Source organism: Centropristis striata, chromosome 20, assembly GCF_030273125.1.
Source record: "Centropristis striata isolate RG_2023a ecotype Rhode Island chromosome 20, C.striata_1.0, whole genome shotgun sequence".
Lineage (NCBI taxonomy): Eukaryota > Metazoa > Chordata > Actinopteri > Perciformes > Serranidae > Centropristis > Centropristis striata.
The window spans coordinates 2,048,198-2,070,415 of NC_081536.1; the positions used below are offsets into that span (position 1 = coordinate 2,048,198).

A 22,218-nucleotide genomic window follows, 5' to 3' on the forward strand; every position below is an offset into this window, starting at 1 on the left:
ATAAAACAAGGTCTAATCATGTTTCCCATGACTGTATTATTGTGTTCGCCCTTTTGACCCATTCGCTTACCGTAGTTCAAGCCCAGTCCGCCTCCGGTTGCTTAGTAACGCTCCCTAACTACTCCGGTTGCTTAGTAACGGTCCCTAACTTCAAACACGGATGTTGGGATAGTTTAGGTCGAGTATAGCGTCGAAAGCGGGTTAGTTGTTCATTAAAAACACTAATAATTGGCATATAATACCGCATTTAATTTAATTAATTCTATCGTTTAACTAATTTGCAATATTGTTGACTTGCTAGTGTCACACACCTGTACAGGTTTAATGCGGTTAAAATACGTTAGCGCTCCGCTTAAAGTGGTTGTAGTGATATCTTTAAAGCTAGTTAGCTAACAGCTAACAGCAACAACTTATTATTAACTTAGACGGTATTAGTTTATGCTGGTAAACTTTCTCTGCTATGGAGCTGGATATTCGTCAGTATCTCACCAAGGCAAAGGAGCAACACGGTTTGTAATGTCTATTAACGTTCATTCAGGAACAATTACCGTTTTAACGAGTTGTTAAAGCAGCTATTCTCAACCTTGGGGTCGGGACCCCAATTGGGGTCGCGAGATGATTTCTGGGGGTCACCAAATCATTTTGGAAGTCAGCTCTGTCTCCACTGTGTTAAAGTGTTCATGTGTTTGTCTTTTTTGTCACTTAATGTCTTTTTTTTGGTCATTTTGTGTGTGTTTTGGTCAATTTGTGTCTTTTTTGGTCATTTTGTGTCTTTTTTTGATCATTTTGTGTCTTTTTTGGTCATTTTGTGTCTTTTTTGGTCATTTTGTGTCTTTTTTTGATCATTTTGTGGTCAATTTGTGTCTTTTTTGGTCATTTTGTTTCCTTTCTTTGGTGATTTTGTGTCTTTCTGTAGTCATTTTGTGTCTGTTTTTAGTCATTTTGTGTCGTTTTTTGGTGATTTTGTTTCTTTTTTGGGTAATTTTGTGTCTTTTTTGGTGATTTTGTTTCTTTTTTGGGTAATTTTGTGTCTTTTTTGGTCATTTTGTGTCTTTTTTGGTAATTTTGTGTCTTTTTGGTGATTTTGTTTCTTTTTTGGGTAATTTTGTGTCTTTTTTGGTCATTTTGTGTCTTTTTTTGATCATTTTGTGGTCAATTTGTGTCTTTTTTGGTCATTTTGTTTCCTTTCTTTGGTGATTTTGTGTCTTTCTGTAGTCATTTTGTGTCTGTTTTTAGTCATTTTGTGTCGTTTTTTGGTGATTTTGTGTCTTTTTTGGGTAATTTTGTGTCTTTTTTGTTAATTTTGTGTCTTTTTGGTGATTTTGTTTCTTTTTTGGGTAATGTTGTGTCTTTTTTGGTAATTTTTGTTTCTTTTTTGGGTAATTTTGTGTCTTTTTTGGTCATTTTGTGTCTTTTTTTGATCATTTTGTGGTCAATTTGTGTCTTTTTTGGTCATTTTGTTTCCTTTCTCTGGTGATTTTGTGTCTTTCTTTAGTCATTTTGTGTCTGTTTTTAGTCATTTTGTGTCGTTTTTTTGTGATTTTGTTTCTTTTTTGGGTAATTTTGTGTCTTTTTTGGTAATTTTGTGTCTTTTTGGTGATTTTGTTTCTTTTTTGGGTAATTTTGTGGCTTTTTGGGTCCTTTTGTGTCTTTTTTTTGATCATTTTGTGGTCAATTTGTGTCTTTTTTGGTCATTTTGTGTCTTTTTTTTGATCACTTTGTGGTCAATTTGTGTCTTTTTTGGTCATTTTGTTTCCTTTCTTTGGTGATTTTGTGTCTTTCTGTAGTCATTTTGTGTCTGTTTTTAGTCATTTTGTGTCGTTTTTTGGTGATTTTGTTTCTTTTTTGGGTAATTTTGTGTCTTTTTTGGTAATTTTGTGTCTTTTTGGTGATTTTGTTTCTTTTTTGGGTAATTTTGTGTCTTTTTTGGTAATTTTGTGTCTTTTTGGTCATTTTGTGTGTGTTTTGGTCAATTTGTGTCTTTTTTGGTCATTTTGTGTCTTTTTTTGATCATTTTGTGGTCAATTTGTGTCTTTTTTGGTCATTTTGTTTCCTTTCTTTGGTGATTTTGTGTCTTTCTGTAGTCATTTTGTGTCTGTTTTTAGTCATTTTGTGTCGTTTTTTTGGTGATTTTGTTTCTTTTTTGGGTAATTTTGTGTCTTTTTTGGTAATTTTGTGTCTTTTTGGTGATTTTGTTTCTTTTTTGGGTAATTTTGTGTCTTTTTTGGTCCTTTTGTGTCTTTTTTTGGTCATTTTGTGGTCAATTTGTGTCTTTTTTGGTCATTTTGTTTCCTTTCTTTGGTGATTTTGTGTCTTTCTGTAGTCATTTTGTGTCTGTTTTTAGTCATTTTGTGTCGTTTTTTGGTGATTTTGTTTCTTTTTTGGGTAATTTTGTGTCTTTTTTGGTAATTTTGTGTCTTTTTGGTGATTTTGTTTCTTTTTTGGGTAATTTTGTGTCTTTTTTGGTCCTTTTGTGTCTGTTTTTGATCATTTTTTGATCATTTTGTGGTCAATTTGTGTCTTTTTTGGTCATTTTGTTTCCTGTCTTTGGTAATTTTGTGTCTTTTTTTAGTCATTTTGTGTCTGTTTTTAGTCATTTTGTGTCGTTTTTTGGTGATTTTGTTTCTTTTTTGGGTAATTTTGTGTCTTTTTGGTGATTTTGTTTCTTTTTTGGGTAATTTTGTGTCTTTTTTGGTCCTTTTGTGTCTTTTTTTTGATCATTTTATGGTCAATTTGTGTCTTTTTTGGTAATTTTGTTTCCTGTCTTTGGTAATTTTGTGTCTTTTTTTAGTCATTTTGTGTCTGTTTTTAGTCATTTTGTGTCGTTTTTTGGTGATGTTGTTTCTTTTTTGGGTAATTTTGTGTCTTTTTTGGTCATTTTGTGTCTTTTTGGTCATTTTGTTTCCTTTTTTTGGTCATTTTGTTTCTTTTTTGGGTGATCTGAACTGTGCGTGTGAGATTCTTTTCAGTGAGCGGGGGTCGCGGACAACATGCATGTTAAATTGGGGGTCGCGACTCAAAAAGGTTGAGAACTACTGTGTTAAAGTACGCCTTCACTGTGTTTGACGACGTATTTCGTTCATGTATGTAGACTCCGGAGCTCTGCAGTCAGCTTACCATTTAATCAAGGACAGCCCAGCAGCTGGAGCCAGCGGACTAACACCAAGCATTCCCCCAGAGCTGCATGTTGATTGTGCGGAAACAGCTCTACAGGTGAGACTGAAGCAGGGCAGGTTCACTGTAATGTGCTTGTTGATGTTTATTGTTTATTATATCCTTTGGATCCCCATTAGTCTTCATAGAGATGAAGACTATTCTTCCTGGGGTCCTCATTAAATCAAAAAATGATTACACAATTACATCATTACAGCATTTATACAGATAATAACATGAAGTCATTCATCCTAACATGATTATAATGTATATTAACATGATTATAATATATATTAAGTAGTACAAGGCATGATTATAAAAAGAGTTACATGATTATAGAAGAGTATACGAGGTAAGCATAAATTTTACCATGACGTTCAATGCAGATGTATTAACATACTTGAGTTCAACTTAACATGATTTCATATTTTCATAGAAGACTGTTGCAAATGTAACCGTTGTCAGCAGGGTTAAAGTACAGTACAGTCAGCAGGGTTAAAGTAAGGATTTTAGACATAACTTAGGTCATGAGCTGCAGCCTCAGAATATGTTTGACTAAGGTCAAGGGTGTCAGAGCCGGCCCAAGCCTCCATGGGGCCCTAAGCAAAATTCAATTTCGGGGGCCCTCTATTTCTGCCAAAAATATTGAGTGTTGATCATTCACACACCTACTACAAACTCATTGCGGCTCTGGCAGTGTTGTTTACATTATGCTATTGTCAGCCTGATGTCTTCACACATTTAAGGGGGTGTCCCAGTTAATTACATAAATGATACCAATTAATGAATGATGTCCAGGGTGTCACGTGTGTTTTTTAATCTAAAAATGTTCACATTCCAATCACATTCAACTATAGAGTGACTTGGGGTTGATTTACACAACAATCCAAATGGTAAAGCATTATTTTTACTGTAAAGGTATCATCTGGTTTATTATTTTTGAAAAACGTAAAAACATTCCTTTATCTTGGCGTTGTTGACATAAAATTGTATTTTTGTACAATAATATATCTTTGATCATATAGAAAGTGTCACTCATGCATGCAAAATATTAAACAAAATATGTACATATTTTTTGTTAATTGCTCTTGGGGGCCCCCTAGTGGCCACGGGGCCCTAAGCAGTCGCTTAGTTCGCTTATGCCTTGGGCCGGCTCTGAAGGGTGCTAAATAAATACTGTATTTTCTGTGACATTGAGTTCCTAAAAATAATGTAATTCAGAAATGATGTCAGTCTAATATTACCATATTATTCCTGTCGAACCAGTCTGGCCATTCTCCTCTGGCCTCTGGCATCAACAAGGCATTTTGGCTCACTGGGTATTTTCTCTTTCTCAGACCATTCTCTGTAAACCCTAGAGATGGTTGTTAGATCAGCAGTTTGTGAAATACTCAGACCAACAACCATACCACGTTCAAAGTCACTTAAATCACCTTTCTTCCATATTCTGATGTGTCTGTCTAAATGCATTGAGTTGCTGCTATGTGATTGGCAGATTAGATATTTAATTTAATGTGTAGTTGAACAGGTGTAAATGATAAAGTGGCCGGTGAGTCTATGCAAGCTGTTTTTGACCAACTAATAAACCTGCTTGATTTAGATTACACTTACAAGTTTAACACTCAACTCAAATACCAAAAGTGCCAAAGCCATGCCAGTGGCAATGCCAGATAACTCTAAACTGCACCTCAGGCTGCTTTTGCCAAATTTGACAGAATACTAATTAAATGGAGTAAAATGAAACTACTACATATGATACAATATAAGCTGTTGTTATAAATGCACTCACCAGGTTAATAGAGAATCATGTGTCACTGGAAAAAGCCAATGTAGGTGGAAACATTTTAACAGTCTAATGCTGCCAAGCCATCAGAATGGAATCCTCTGTTTGAAAGATTGATATGCAGGAATACATGCTCTGAATATGCCTGAAACGTTGCCTTCCAAATGCTGTGAGGAGTGTTTTCATGTTGTGAGGAGTTCACGACTGCTGAAATGTCGCATAAGACATGATGCTTCAAGGAGCCTCAAAGAATGAAAGATTCACAATGAATTCCAAAAAATGTGGAGCTCATTTATATCTTCATCTGAAGAAGTTACTGAATTATGACTGACACTATTGGCATGCACAACAAACTTATTTGGTTTGTTTGTTAATTAGCACCAATGCGTTGCTTATGGCACACTGTAAAAAATAATCTGTTTAATTTACGGTAAAATACCGGCAGCTGTGGTTGCAAGAACTTCACCGTAAAAGTTACAGTGAGAGGATTTTCTATTCTAAATTTAAGTGTAAATATCAGCAAAAACTGTAATTTAGTCTGAATAATCCTGTTATTTTTAGGGTAATTGTGTCATTCATTCACACATCATGGCATTTCTCCATAAATTTTGCATGAAAATGTTATATTTTACAGCAAAACTGTGTGTTTCTTCCAGTTTATGACAGAAAAAAGTAAAAGTTTTGCGCTATTCTTTGATTTACGGTAATTAAAAGTGTCTAATACGGTGATATACAATTTTTCATTTTATGCCCTATTTCTGATGTATTTGACAGAGTTTTACTGTTATTTCTACAAATCTTTTTTACAGTGCAATATAGGTACTGATATAGAAAATAATAGAGACAGAAATCTCTCCAGGACCTTCTGCTTAAGAATCTAATAATAAATGTATTATGTCATTGTATTAGTACAGTAACTTTAGTTAGCTAAATCCAAGTATTCTCCCAGCAGGGAATACTAATGAATATTCACTAATGTAGACTGAGCTGTCCTAGGGCAAAAGAACTATATTTGAATAATGAAACACGGTGATATTCCATAATGTTATTTGTTCTCTCCTCTTAATATTATACAGAAAGTTTTTTCATTGAAAATGCAACTTGCCTTGAAGTCTCAAGCTTATTTAAATACTGCATTAGTTCATTTTCAACAGGACTGCAGCCCTATATTCTTTAGTCTTAGAGAAGCATGAATATTCCAGTTGCATGAAGACATTTTCTAACATACTGATGCAATGTTTATTACTGTTAAGTTTAACTTCACTTGTTTTAGGATCTATCAGCATGAGATAAAAAAAATGAATACTTTTTAATGATAACATGCTTACAAGATTACAGTAAACAACTTTTATCTATATCTTTATATCTCCAATGATTGCTCTTTGAATGAAAACTACCCTGTGAGACTTTATTTAACAAGTAGCTGGACTCAGTGTATAACACAGTGTTGTCATTCTCAAGGGCAATTGCCTGCAATTAGGGCAATTTTTTGTCATGTGTGAAATAAATGTGCATTATGCCATTTCGGAATTGCTTGGATATTGCATGAAATGTGGAAAAATGCTGTTGACACAATAACGCTGCAGATAAGGTTTGAATATTTATTTTGTTTGGCCTTTATGCGTCTCTTTTTCTGTGTTTTCAGCTGGGCTGTTTGGAGATAAGCGCAGTGTGTCTAAAGATGTTCTTTGAAGGGAATCCGCCGGCTAATCAATTTTTGTGTCGAGCCTACCTCTGCCAGGGCCAGCTGAAGTCTCCGCCGGCCACTGGGAGTGTGGTGAGGACAGTAAATTGGACACATCTCCTCAAGGGGGTTGTGTGTAGTTATGTGTCTTTCCCAATGAGAAACACACACAATTACTGTAGAGATATACTGTATTTACAATGAAAGGAGCAGCTTCGTAAACAAGCACACTCAAAAAAATAACTTGTTCCCAGAACAAAATAAAATTATGGAAATAATTTCCACCTAAATAAAATGCTTTAATTTAGCGAGAAACAGTTTTGTTGAGTGAACAAAATGTAAATATTTCGGGTCAACATGATGTATTTGCGTTACTGTTAATTAATTACCAGGGGTCAGTCCAACTAGATTTCTAAGGGTAATTGTAACATACTAACGTAATTTTCTTGGGCCATTTAAACGTGTATGACATTATTAAGAGTTACTTTATTTAATAGGGTCCTTAAACTACTTTTTAAAATAGTGCAGGACATGAATTAATGGTGCTGAGCCAACAAAACAAAGTTAGGTTGAAGTGGTTTAACCTAAAAGATTACCTTTATTATATGAAAATGAACATAATAGTAATTATTCAGGAAATAAAGAATTTTTTATGTTAAGCAATTTAACTAGGTTGTTTTAACATAAAGTATTCTAGTACATTTTTAAAATGTTGTATTTTAAAACTGTTCAACCACAAAACATAATTTTATTTAGTAGCAGCTACATGTTAGACTAAGGAGAAGGTAACAGACACCCAGTTTGCTTTTTTTGAGTGCAGATTCTTCTAGGCCTATATTGCCCTTTTTAACTTTTCACAGTTTAACCCTTTGATGCACAACATGGTCTAAAGTGACCCGACTGAGGTTTTAATTTTCTATATTTTTGCAATAAATTAATTTCATCATTCAGTATTCCAGGTTTTCCTCAATCAACTTGTTTTTGATCATCATACATCCTGATTTTTTGTTTTTCATTTCTTACTTTTTGAATAAAAACCCTTTTTGTATCACTACGCTTCAAATGCACAACATGGGTCAAAAAATGTCATTATGGGGGTATTGTGTGTATATTTTTAAGGAAAAATGAATTTAATCAATTTTGGAATAAGGCTGAAACATAAAAAACATGGAAAAAGTGAAGCGCTGTGAAAACCTTCCAGATACACTGTATGTGTGACAAAATAATACATAAACATGTTAAATATATTAAATATATGAGTGTGGAAAGTAACTATTTGAAACAAATTACTATTATTATAGTATTAGGTCATTTAACCCTATAAAGCCTGAACCATGAAATAATTGCCAGAAAATTCAATTTTTTTTAAAACCGAGTGCTTATTAACTTGCTGACGAATTTTAAAAAATAAATAAATTGCATATATGAATTCTAATTTGTATCATATTTGATACATCAGGTCTTTTTGTGCAATTTGTTGCTCACAGTTTGTTTTTCTTGAACTAACAAAAACATCAAACAACAACATTTTTAACTTTTCCTTTTTCCTCAAACATGCAAAATACATATTTTTTCCATATAACACAACATCATACATCTGCTGATATGAAGTTTTTTAATGCAGCAATGACTGATCCACTCGTGGAACCTGCATATCATTTTTGCTACATCCGGTATTTTTGTGCAATTTGTTGCTCAGTTTGTTTATCTTCAACACATGTATACATCAGGTTTTTGATGATGTAGAGGTCTCAAAAATAACTGTCTAATATGATACACTTGGCTTTATAGGGTTAATTTTAAATCAAATTTGGATGAATGAGTCATTTTTGACCCATGTTGTGCATTAGAAGTGTTGTCCATATGTATGTTGTGCATCAAAGGGTTAATGCAGTTAAGTTTTCTTGGTATTTTGTCTTGCTGTGACCTTTATTGAACAGCTGGTTTGTCTGGTCTTTGTATGATTGTATGATGTGACAAGGTCTAACTTCCCCTTTTGCATGATATTCTATTTTAGGAAGACTTTGAGGAGGCTGTGCTGTATTTTCTCAAAGCTATTGAAATTTCAAAGCAGGATCCAAGGTATGTAACCTCTCAGAAGTGTGCTTGGCTTGTTCTTACAGTGTCAAGAAAGTTGATCAATTTATGCCACATGCAGGTCATCATTTCAGATATTGCTTGGCAATTGCCATTAAGGTGCACTTGTGAAGACGAGCAATGAAAGCGAAATATTCAAAACAGGGAATGTTTTTTATTTAGCTGTGATGGGTTATACGGGTTCAGACTACTGCATAAAAAATATTCTGGGACATGAAGGTTTGATTTACAAAGACACATTGTTAAAATATAACATGATTTTTCATGCTTCGCCCCAGCCTCTTCTTCAAAAGTGGATGATATTCAGCGTGTTTTCTTCTAAATTTTAACAGCTGACTGCGAGCTGGGTGGAAAGGATGATAAATATAGATGCCATAATAGAAATTTTAAAAGATACGTTCCCTTGTTCCTTGCTCTGAAATATGTGCTAAGAGATGGAGGCTTAGACTTTGCAAGCAATCAGCACTGAATCTCTTTGCTAATGAACTCATAACCTGTCAATAAAAGGGCTGAATGAGCAATCCCAATTACCACCAAAGGGAATACGTATCTAATACATCCAGCCCAGACTAATGCACAACACACTCTCTGGTGAATAAATTAGCAGCACTCACACAGTCTGTTCACCAGTTTTCTCTAAAACAGCGTTTTAAATTCATAAATTTCCCTCATTTAACATAGAAAGGCTCATCCAGGAGGCCCTCCCGAGGCTCATTGGACGATGGTTAAAGCACAGCTTCTGCATACAGAGTTGACACAATGAAACGGCTTGCATCTGCATCACATAAATAATAATTCATTCATTTTTCCATGCTGTTTGTTCCTTACAGATACAACTTTTTAGTCTTCAATGCATCAGTGCTGTACTTCCAGACAGTGCGTCCTCTCCTGCAGCCGGGGCGGTGCCTCCACCTTGTACCCTCCCTCAGGCAGGTGGTCCAGAGTCTGGAGGAGGTAGCAGACCAAGACCACAGCTGGAGAGCTCAACTCATGATGCAAGTGACCCCGCGTTGCTCTGTTAATTCTCTTTCATGAATAAGTCCAGTCCTGATTCTGTCCAGTCTCATGTTGGGATTACACACACAGCTAATTAACCAGCAGTTCATTTCTGGTTGCCTCATTCTCCTCAATAAAGTGGAGAATGATCAAATGTTTTATAAGCTGTTTTATCATGTACTCCCATGATGCCTCAGGCTCAAATGTTAGTTATCTTTGTTAGGACACAATGTGCTGTTCATGTACAGTGTTACTGCTAGCCTGGGCATTAATAGGATTTGCTACAATTTTTCTGAAATTCCATATCAGACATATAAGATATGGTGGCCCACATACTTTACATGGCTTCCATCCAAAATTTACTGTGCGGCTACAATAATTCAGTGCATTGTTCCTTGAAATATTCTGTTCACTCTGAGCAACACACTCAGTACGTTTACATCAGCTATTCTCAACCTTTTTGAGTCGTGACCCCCAATTTAACATGCATGTTGTCCGCGACCCCCGCTCACTGAACACAATCTCACACACACAGTTCAGACCACCCAAAAAAAGAAACAAAATGACCAAAAAAAGGAAACAAAATGACCAAAAAAGACTCAAAATGACCAGAAAAGACACAAAATGACCAGAAAAAGACACAAAATTACCAGAAAAAGACATAAAAATGACTAAAAAAAGACACAAAATGACCAAAAAAAGGAAACAAAATGCCCAAAAAAGACTCAAAATTACCAGAAAAGACACAAAATTACCAAAAAAGACTCAAAAAAGACTCAAAAAAGACTCAAAATGACCAAAAAGACACAAAATTACCAAAAAAAGACACAAAATTACCAGAAAAAGACATAAAATGACAAAAAAAGACACAAAATTACCAGAACAAGACATAAAACGACTAAAAAAACACAAAATGACAAAAAAAAAGACATTGAGTGACCAAAAAGACTAAAACACATTAACACATGAACACTTTAACACAGTGGAGACAGAGCTGACTTCCAAAATGATTTGGCGACCCCCAGAAACCATCTCGCGACCCCAATTGGGGTCCCGACCCCAAGGTTGAGAATAGCTGGTTTACATGACACTTGAAAACAACGCTTTATTGCCTTAATCTGACTATAACTGGACAACTGAAGTGCATGTAAACATGTGTTAGTCCGACTAATGTCGGAGTTCTCCAACTCCGATTAGGACACCCAGATAATACGATTGGAATTGGATTTTACACATGTACATGTACACTACAGGCCAAAAGTTTGGAAGCAAGATCAAATTTGTCCAAAAAATAATAGTTTCATTGCTATACTTTGCAACAAAATAAACGTGATTTTTATATAAAGAGTCACTTATTAGAACACATTTTTACTACAATTGTCAGGTCTTCAGATCTGTACTCTTGTTTCTTTACTCAGCTGCTTCAATTTTAGCCATTTCTGTGGTAGTTTGTCAGAGATATGAACACAGTTGAGATTTATTGGGGTATTTGTATCCAAACTCTCAAAATCCAAAGACCTAAAGCGAAGAATGCAAGCTGTGATTTGTTTTTTACTTTTCACTGAAGTTTTCCAAATTTCTTCTTTTATTTTGGTAACATTTATTCAGCAATGGTCTGGTGACATCAATGTATACCTAAAGGTCAATTGAGGAAAACACATCCAAAAATCCAAAGAATCCATACTGGTTTTTAAGAAAGACATTGTGAACAGAAAATTTAAGTTGCTTCCGAACTTTTGGCCTGTAGTGTTTGACAAGACAACACATGTGCGCCTGCTCCCATGCTCCCTCCCCCCACCCCCCGCGCTGGAGTATTACCTAAACATAAACATCCAAGAAAGCCGATCACGTTAGCCGGTCGCACGTTAGCCAATCACGTTAGCCGGTCGCCCGTTAGCCAATCACGTTAGCCGGTCGCACGTTAGCCAATCACGTTAGCCAGTCGCACGTTAGCCAATCACGTTAGCAGGTCGCACGTTAGCCAATCACGTTAGCCGGTCGCACGTTAGCCAATCACGTTAGCAGGTCGCACGTTAGCCAATCACGTTAGCCGGTCGCACGTTAGCCAATCACGTTAGCCGGTCGCACGTTAGCCAATCACGTTAGCCGGTCGCACGTTAGCCAATCACGTTAGCCGGTCGCACGTTAGCCAATCACGTTAGCCGGTCGCACGTTAGCCAATCACGTTAGCCGGTCGCACGTTAGCCAATCACGTTAGCCGGTCGCACGTTAGCCAATCACGTTAGCCGGTCGCACGTTAGCCAATCACGTTAGCCGGTCGCACGTTAGCCGGTTACATTAGCCAGTCGCACGTTAGCCGGTTACATTAGCCAGTCGCACGTTAGCCGGTCACGTTAGCCAGTCGCACGTTAGCCGGTCACGTTAGCCGGTCACGTTAGCCAGTCGCACGTTAGCCGGTTACATTAGTCAGTCGCATTAGCCGGTCAGTAGTGACGGCACAGAGTGTCAAACTGAGGTCAACCGGGAAGGGCGCCATATTAACCCACTGAAACGATGCATATTGCCACCCAGTGTTGAGGAGGAGGACATTCCCGTCAGTTATTCAGTTTTCTCAGTTGCATGTAAACCAGGACAAGGACAGAAGTCTGATTAGACGCCAAAATCGATTTTTTTAAGCATAGCTTGATTAAACTGTGCATGTAAACACACTGAGTGATAAGAGAAAAGGCTTTTTCATAGAATACAATGCTATTCTACAACACTGCTGATGAACATTACAAGGTCTATAAAGGAATTTGATTTTATTGGTTTAAATTGGAGGCAGGTATATGTAGAGTAACAAACTGGGAAACAGTCATGGAAAAAATGATTAGACCACCTTGTTTTCTTCAATTTCTTGTTCATTTTAATGCCTGGTACAACTAAAGGCACATTTGTTTGGACAAATATAATGATAACAACAAACATAGCTCATAAGAGTTTAATTTAAGAGCTGACATCTAGACATTTTCCATGGTTTTCTTCATAATAACCAAAGTCATTATCAAGAAAACCATGAAAATGGATTTTACTGTATAGTGCTGAGGAGACTACTGTATTAAAACTCACATCATCACCAAGGTCTATTTGTTGGGTAAATATTCCAGTAACAAAACACTGTAATAGTATCATTAGAGCAAATGAGACTGATCTGCTCTGTTTCTATCCAGGCATCTTATCAAATGCCTCGTGGACTCTGGGAAAATGGAAGATGCTGCAAGTTTTGCCAAAGATACAGAAAAATTCATCAAGTCACATACACCACATCTTGTTCCAAGACTCTTTATGTTACAGGTAAACAGCATGTCTTGAATAGATGTTTTATAAATATGATGTTCATGGTTTTCATGGGTCAGTGTTGCAATACTATTATGACTAATGGTAATACTTTAAGTAGCTCAAGGTTCATTTGTCTTTGCACAACACAGAGTTGCACAACAAAATGCATGCATGTACACTGAAAAAAGAAAATAGTTGAACCAACTTAATTGAATTGTTTCATTTGTTAACACCTAAATGAATTAAGTTCTTTCAAATTAATTTAAAACCAATTGTGTTAATCTAACTTATTAAATTAATTTGAAAGAACTTAATTCATTTAGGTGTTACCAAATGAAACAATTCAATTAAGTTGGTTCTTTTTTCAGTGTACCTTAATGCTATACACGGAAAACCAAACAAAAACAGACATGCATTCCTGTAGTGCATTTTTTTAAGTCAAGTCAAGTCAAGTCAGATTTATTTATATAGCGCATTTACAGACGGCTGAGCCGCACCAAAGTGCTTCACATAAAAGTGCAAAAAAGTGCAATAAAATTGACAAAGGTAACAAAGAAAACAAAAAACAAAACAACATTTAATTTAAAATAAATGAAAAGAAGATGGGATATTTTTTAAAAACACTGTGGGATTACTAGGGGACACTATTCCCCAGCACTTGCCGGAGGAAAAAAAACTTTAATAGAAGGCAAGAGAAAAGAGGTGGGTTTTTAAGTGGGATTTAAAAACATTTAGTGACTTTAAATTTGATTTTACATCAGGAGAAACGTACAGCAGCAGCAAAAGAAACACTGGTGAAATATGATACCTCACTAACAACCAAAACTCATGTGCCTGTCTGTTGCATAAACTGTGTAACCAGAATCTTACCTAACATGACACTTTTTTTTTTTTACAAAATCTAACCCTATTTTTAACCACTAAACACTCTTGCTCTGTCTATTTTTCATCCTGTTAATTGAGTTTAATTTAAAATACACTAGACCTTTCAATGAAAGATTCAGGGCTGACAAATAAAGAATAACTTCTACCTTTACCCTCCCCTTTTAGGTACAACACAAGCTGAAAGAAGCTGATGTCCTCATTGAAATGAGCAGACAGTGTGCTCCTTTGACAGTCATTTACAAAATACAGGAGTTTAAAAAGTAAGGAAAGTTTCTTTGTTATATTTAAGTAGAGGTTTATTTTTGCTACAGCAGTTGTTTTGTTGAAAGCATTGTTTTGTGCTGTCATGATGAAAGCAGATTCCATCTAGTAGAGATGAGGAGTTGTACTGTAGCTGTCGTTGCCCACAAAACAACGTTTGATCTGCTGTAATTGTGAAGGCAAACTTGTTTTTGAACGAATGTGCTTCATGGATGGATTGTATGTGTGTTTTTCTGGAATGTTCCCTGCTAAGAAAAGTGAATTCCTGTCAGTTATTACCATATTAACAGTCATAACAAGGTTGTTTAAAGTTTTACCATTCTGCATTTGTAACCTGGAAACTCTTCAGACAATAGTGTTTCAGACGAAAGGGTTTCACAGTACAAACACCTGGGTGTCTGGTTGGATCAAAAACTCACTTTTAAATTTCATATTGACATACACTACCGGTTAAAAGTTTTAGAACACCCCAATTTTTCCAGTTTTTTATTGAAATTCAAGCAGTTCAAGTCAAATGAACAGCTTGAAAGGGTCCAAAGGTAAGTGGTGAACTGCCAGAGGTAAATAAAAAAAGGTAAGCTTAACCAAAACTGGAAAATAATGTACATTTCAGAATTATACAAGTAGGCCTTTTTCAGGGAACAAGAAATGGGTTAACAACTTAACTCTATGGAGTCTTGGGCTATTTTGTCCATTTTTGAATTCTTTTCATGTCTTTGTAAGTCATTTTGTGTCTTTTTTAAGTCATTTTGTGTCTTTTTTTAGTCATTTTGTGTCTTTTTTAGTCCTTTAGTCCAACATAAAATGTGATTTTGAATCTTTTTTTTACTTTCAAAACACTATCATGCTCAATAAAGAATTTTAAATGTTGCAAATGTGCATTAATTTCAGAGTACACTGAGACATTAAACTGCATCATTTTCAATTAAATTCTGGAAAAGTTGTGACCATGCATTGTGGGCAGGTTTATCTTGCCCTCTGCGTACCATAATGCTATAGTATCATGGCTTCTGGTGGGGCAGCGTATAGTCCCAGCCCCCACCCGCTTTTCTGCAGGCATGTACTCAACATGTCAGAGCTCCTTATGGCTCTTCAGCTCAGCTATAAACATCGGCAGCATGACTCATGAATCCGACCCATCCATCGTCGGCATCATATAGATTATTTTGCCTAAGGGTTATGCACTGTGTGTTGGGAGTATATTAGGGGGCAGATGGAAATACAGATGCATGCTCTTGGATGCATAAGTATATGTAAAATACAACATGTTCTCACAAAAATCCGTGAAATAGCCACGGATTTTGAGTTAAGCGAAATCCGTGGCTATTTCACGGAATCACTCAAATTTCCGTGTAACTGACACGGATTTCGCTACAATGCAAGTTAATGCCAGTCATATCCCGTGGCTATTCCAACATACAAAGTGATAATGTACATTCACTGAGTGAAGATTTAGAAAACAAAACATATATTTCTCGCTAGAAATGTGATCAAAATCCATTTTTATGCAGAAACTAAGTCAAAATATTGATTTTTTTTCACTAAAAATGAGAGAACTGTCCGCCATGTTTTTTGTTCTGACCGCCGGGACCTTGAAAGTCACGTGACTTGGAACAAACCAATAGCCACGGGATATGACTGTCATTAACTTGCATTGTAGCGAAATCCGTGTCAGTTTCACGGAAATTTGAGCGATTCCGTGGCTATTCCACAGATTTTGAGTTAAGCGAAATCCGTGGCTATTTCACGGATTTCTGTGAGACCAGGTTGGTAAAATAATATTCACAGACTGTTATTTTTCATGTTGTTTGAAGCAGGTTGGAAGAATTAAATGAAAAGGGATCAACAAAAGAGGAGCTCGAGCAGATTTTTCACCTTCTGACGGACTGTACCAAAGCATCTGCTACGCCTGTGAACTCCAGTCCTCTTCAGAGCTCAACACCCATCCAACCAGCTGACAGGTCGGTCCTAAACAAATCTCCTACCCAACAAGCTTACCTTTGTCGCTCCCTGTCCTCTTCTTAAACCTCCCTCTTCCATAAAAACCACATATGGATATCCTCAGGGCAGTAAATGGCTCAGCTTACTGTACTCAAGTGTTGTGGATTGTATAAATTATGTTTTATCTGGGATTTGCAGAGTTGCCTTCCTCCTGGAGTTGGCTCTGCTGGCCTTGCAAGCGAAGCATCAGGATGTAGCTGTCGAGTGTGTGAAAGAGCTGAAGTCGGCGGGAGAGGCTGTGAGTGTCCGGTATTCTCCTCACAGCTCAGCACTAGCTCTGGCTACATGCTGTAACTGTAAATATTAGAGAAACATGCAAATTTATGCACAGGATTTGACATCCTCCTTAAGTGGGCACTTGACAGTAGATGTGATTAATTAGCTGAGCTCATGCCCAGGAGCTAAACAGGTTGTTGCTTTTTTTTAAATCACTTTCAGCAATGTGGAATTTATTTATTTATTTTTAACTTTCTTTTTATTGATTTTTCAGTGAAAAACAAAACACAAACATATAATTATACAAACAGAACAGGTACATCAGACAGGGTCATCCACAGCAAAATACAATGGCAGGTTTTATTCTAAACAAAGGGCTGGCAGAACTCAGGTCTAGTGACACAAAATACCTTCGTTTGTGCTGTAAAAAGAACCCCATAACAAGCGGAAATGGAATATATATATACATATTTATACTGGGGGAGAAACGCTCCTGACCCAGGGGAAAAATACAATAATATAAAATAAAAAGATTTTCCCACACAGAATATGTAATCACCTCTCATACATGTAGTCCCTCCATTTCTTCCAGTATTGGTCACCTTTTTCAGTACTGTATCTCAGGGAAAATGTTAACCTTTCCATGTTATAAATTTCTTTAACAATGTGGAATTTATTTAATAGAAAGCTGTGTTTCTTCCAGAAGTTTGCCATTTTGCAGTTGTGATTCAAAAGAAATGATAACCTAACATGACATTTGCAAGAAGTTTTGACATAAAGTATAACTACTTTTCTGTGTCATCCTCTCTTCCATGCACTGCTGAACACCGACTCTTAAATCACATGTATTTGTCTTTTCAGAGTGTTGGCCAACGCATAATAATGGAGTGTATCAGCTGTGAAAACAACCTTCTGAAGAGAGAGGCGAAGATGAATGACTACTCCAAAGCCAGTGTGGAGGTGCTCCATCATATGTCTGAATTATCACCCATGTGTTTCTGCTGTATGTTATGCAGGCAGTGGACCCATTGGCAGAGTCTTGATTAATTGTTTAATAATATTTTCTGCAATCTCATTCTTTGTTGAAAGTAATAATCTCAAAGATTTTCATTTAGAATAAATGTATGTTAAGACACCATCTATCGTCAAATGAGGAAACACAATAGTGATTGAGCCTGTGGCCTGCTGGTGAAAGCTCTCCTATACATATTAGACATATTAAATAAATATCTGTGGCAACTTTCCTGGGAAAAATGACGGTAACCCTTCCTTTTACAGTCCGGTAATTACCAGGTAAATATCAGGTAACTACCAGGTAAATATGTGGTAGTTACAGGTAAATATGTGATAATTTTTGAGTAAATGTAAAACAAAATCACCAAAAAAGACACAAAATGACCAAAAAAGACACAAAATCACCAAAAAAGACACAAATTGACCACAAAATGATCAAAAAAAGACACAAAATGACTAAAAAAGACACAAAATCACCAAAAAAGACACAAATTGACCACAAAATGATCAAAAAAAGACACAAAATGACTAAAAAAGACACAAAATGACTAAAAAAGACACAAAATGACAAAAAAAACACACAAAATGACAAAAAAAAGACATTAAGTGACCCAAAAGACTAAAACACATTAACACATGAACATTTTAACACAGTGGAGACAGAGCTGACTTCCAAAATTATTTGGCGACCCCCAGAAATCATCTCGCGACCCCAATTGGGGTCCCGACCCCAAGGTTGAGAACAGCTGATCTAGAAGAGCCTCATCAGTTCGAGTTTCTGAGAAGTTTAATTATCATATTTACCTAAATATATTTCAGGTGTTTTTCCTCTTCGACAAGAAAACAAAGTCTTGAGGGCAGCAGGACTATGTAATCTCATTTAGTACCATTTCATATTTTGCTGTGGAAAAACTGACACATTTTAACATTGGCACCACATAGTCAATCCAAGTCAATCCAAGAATACTTTCCAAATATTAAGCTGTGACAAAAAAGAAAAAAAATGACCAAAAAAGACACAAATTGACCACAAAATGATCAAAAAAGACACAAAATGTCAAAAAAAGACACAAAACGACCCAAAAGAGAAACAAAATTACCAAAAAATGACACAAAATGACTAAAAAGACACAAAATTACCAAAAAAAGGAAACAAAATTACCAAAAAAAGACACAGATTGACCACAAAATGATTAAAAAAAAAGACACAAAAAAACCCCAACCCGACCCCAAGGCTGAGAACAGCTGATCTAGAAGAGCCTCATCAGTTCGAGTTTCTGAGAAGTTTAATTATCATATTTACCTAAATATACATCAGGTGTTTTTCCTCTTCGACAAGAAAACAAAGTCTTGAGGGAAGCAGGACTATGTAATCTCATTTAGTACCATTTCATATTTTGCTGTGGAAAAACTGACACATTTTAACATTGGCACCACATAGTCGATCCAAGTCAATCCAAGAATACTTTCCAAATATTCGTGTAAGTCTTGTGCTGTCATTGCTACAGGAGAGACTTTCAATCTGTAGTTGTTATCCCACAGGCCCGGCTGAAGGAGATAGGCAAGCTGGATCAGTGGCTGCAGACTGCAGTGGGGGAGGGGCACCCTGAGGCCATGCAGGCAGTGTGTGCTACCCAGTGGAACTTCTGTCTGCCCCTTCTGCAGCACAACCTCAGGAAACGCATCAAGACACCTCTGCTCAGGCTGGCCCAGGCACTGGAACACATGCAGAGGTTTCTTTAAATTCATCATGATACATTGTTATGCGTGTGTATGTCTCAGGGCTTTTCATTTTCTTTTTTTTAATGTTATGTTTGCACTTCACTTCACATATGTTTGGCTGTGCCCTGTAGCTTAGTTTACCAAAAAAAAAATTAAAAAAACATGCTGTAGCTTCATTCAATACGCTGACCAAAGGCACACTATTTTACATACAGTATACCGAAGCATGTATGGGTCTTATTATTACATATATACCACTCAAACCCAAGCAGCTTCAGGGCGTTTTTATTCCTGTCACATGTTACTCACTGTGGCCTTGTTTTTTACTGCAGTAAGTCTTAACACCTCTATGGAAACCAAACAGGCATAATAATTCATATCATTTTTATCAATTTCTTTGTTAATTTATTTGACAAAAACTGGAATAAAGTGTTGTCTATATATACAACATTTATTACCACAAGTTACCAATATTGAGGAACATGCTATTAATATACATACATACATACATACATACATAGTATCTACATTTTTACAACCACTCTTGTCCTTTCCTCTTTGGTCTGTGTAAAGAGGCTGTTGGTGTCAATCAAGTCATTCATGTCTTATTGGTTAGTTGACTTCTTAAGAGCACAAAATGTAATGTTTTTTAAGGGATCTGGTTAATGTGAACAGTTTATTTTTAGCCAGATTTTAAATGAGACATGTAGAATTAAGTGATTATATATATATATATATCCTCAAAAATATTTTATTCAAGGACCGTCTGCAATCTGAAAATTTGCAAATTACTTCTGTTTTCACAGTTTCTGGCAAAGATATATTGTGCTTTGAGTGGATTTTTTTTTTTTAACCCTAATTTAAAATTCTGTGTCAGATCAGATTTTATGTTTCCTTAGTTTCTTTTGTGTTCAGCATTTTTGATCAAGTAAGTTAGGGTTAAAAATTAATTATCAGGACATATAGGTGAGGTAACGCTGAAAAAACAGATACCAACATGGCATGGTGAAGATTTTTTTAACAGACATAATAGCTGAAGATTTCAGAGGGTTAGAGTAAAACCTGCCTTTTGTTTCAAATTTGAAGGAAAACACTTGTTTTATTGGCAGTATACTGCACGTATGTGTTACTATTAGGTTGATTTATGATAGATAGATAGATAGATAGAGAGATAGAGAGATAGAAAGATAGAAAGATAGATAGATAGATAGAGAGATAAATTACTTTATTCATCCCCGAAGGGAAATTCTGTTGTCACAGCAGTCCGGTATTCAAGTACAATAAAACACAATAGAATAAAATACTGAGGTAGCATAAATAAAAACAACAATAGAAAAAAACACAGAATAGAACAAGGAAGTTAAAAAAGAACATCAGTTGGTAGGTTGGCAGATGATGGTAATAATTAAACTGGTGATATGATGCAACAATGCTATAGTGACTAGACGGTATATAATAATAATAATAGTGCAGTATTTAATATATATAATATAATATGTAATAATAGCTAATAAACAATATAAAAATAAAATGAAAAATATAAATAAAGTAATTATAAGTAAAATAATATGACATATAATATATAATAATAATAGTAATAATAATAAAAATAATAAATAAGGCCGGTATAATAATAATAGTAGTATATTACAGTATATAGTAATAATAGTAATGGCAGCAACAGTATATATAATAATAATAATAATAGTAATAATATTAATAACATAGCAAAGTGTCGTGCATAGATTTAGTGCATAGATAGATTTAGTGCATTTCAGTAATGTTGGTTATGATAAGAAACAGTAAGATATTTTGTCTGGTTTCATCAGTGTAGTATTTTGTTGGTATCAAACCTACAGATTTTCATGTTGCATGTGTCCGCCTGTTATTCCACAGTATGTTCCTGGAGATGCGCTGTCAGGTCCACTCAGAGCTGGCAGTGATTGAAGAGGAGGAGGGGCGCCTCCAGGCTTCTTTGACTCACCTCCACAAAGCCATGCAGCTGGATAACGGGACACAACGAGAACGTCTGTCGTCAGCTTTCCGCCTCCTGCAGCTCAGAGGGACCCTCTACCAAACGCCCTCCAGGGCCGAAGATAAAGCCGCTATGCTAATGCAGCAGGTCTGCAGCCCGTCTGTGTCAGACAGTCTAGCATTATGATATGAAAAATTCTTTTAAAGCTTAACAAGGCATGACTTTTATGCAAAACATACTTGGATTATCGACAGCAAGCATACATAGGTACTGTGATGTAGAGGAGTATCCTGGGTTTTTCATGTTAACCCTCTGGAGTCTCCAAAAGCTGTACTGCTTTTTATAAATCTAGATTATTTTTGTGTGAGTTGTGTGAGTGTTGAAAAAAACACAAAAAAAAGGAAACAAAATGATCAAAAAAGACTTAAAGTGACTAAAAAAAGACACAAAATGACCAAAAAAAGACACAAAATGACCCAAAAAAGAAACAAAATGACTAAAGAAAGACACAAAATGATCAAAAAAAGACACAAAATGACTAAAGAAAGACACAAAATGACCAAAAGACACAAAATGACTAAATAAAGACACAAAATGACCAAAAAAAGGAAACAAAATGACCAAAAAAGACACAAAATGACCAAAAAAGACACAAAATGATAAAAAAAGACACAAAATGACAAAAAAAAAGACACAAAATGACCCAAAAAAAGAAACAAAATGACAAAAGAAAGACACAAAATGACCAAAAGACACAAAATGACTAAAAAAAGACACAAAATGACCAAAAAAAGGAAACAAAATGACCAAAAAAGACACAAAATGATCAAAAAAAGACACAAAATGACAAAAAAAAGACACAAAATGACCCAAAAAAGAAACAAAATGACAAAAGAAAGACACAAAATGACCAAAAGACACAAAATGACTAAAAAAAGACACAAAATGACCAAAAAAAGGAAACAAAATGACCAAAAAAGACACAAAATGATCAAAAAAAGACACAAAATGACAAAAAAAAGACACAAAATGACCCAAAAAAGAAACAAAATGACAAAAGAAAGACACAAAATGACCAAAAAAGACACAAAATGATCAAAAAAAGACACAAAATGACAAAAGGACCCTCTACCAAACGCCCTCCAGGGCCCA

At 35.6% G+C, this 22,218-nt stretch overlaps 1 protein-coding gene across 1 annotated transcript in view; it reads left to right on the top strand.

Moving 5' to 3' along the window:
* Positions 1 to 269: 269 nt before the first annotated feature.
* Positions 270 to 22,218, top strand: part of LOC131993104 (cilia- and flagella-associated protein 46) — a 149,656-nt gene continuing 127,707 nt past the window's right edge. Inside the window, exons 1-12 of the mRNA XM_059358838.1 lie at positions 270 to 509; positions 3,092 to 3,213; positions 6,582 to 6,713; positions 8,638 to 8,702; positions 9,548 to 9,712; positions 12,884 to 13,007; positions 14,043 to 14,137; positions 15,953 to 16,099; positions 16,278 to 16,377; positions 17,217 to 17,315; positions 18,912 to 19,102; positions 20,988 to 21,213. Of these exons, the coding sequence (XP_059214821.1) occupies positions 461 to 509; positions 3,092 to 3,213; positions 6,582 to 6,713; positions 8,638 to 8,702; positions 9,548 to 9,712; positions 12,884 to 13,007; positions 14,043 to 14,137; positions 15,953 to 16,099; positions 16,278 to 16,377; positions 17,217 to 17,315; positions 18,912 to 19,102; positions 20,988 to 21,213 (1,515 nt within the window). The 5' untranslated portion in view covers positions 270 to 460. The remainder of the gene's footprint in view (positions 510 to 3,091; positions 3,214 to 6,581; positions 6,714 to 8,637; positions 8,703 to 9,547; positions 9,713 to 12,883; positions 13,008 to 14,042; positions 14,138 to 15,952; positions 16,100 to 16,277; positions 16,378 to 17,216; positions 17,316 to 18,911; positions 19,103 to 20,987; positions 21,214 to 22,218) is intronic.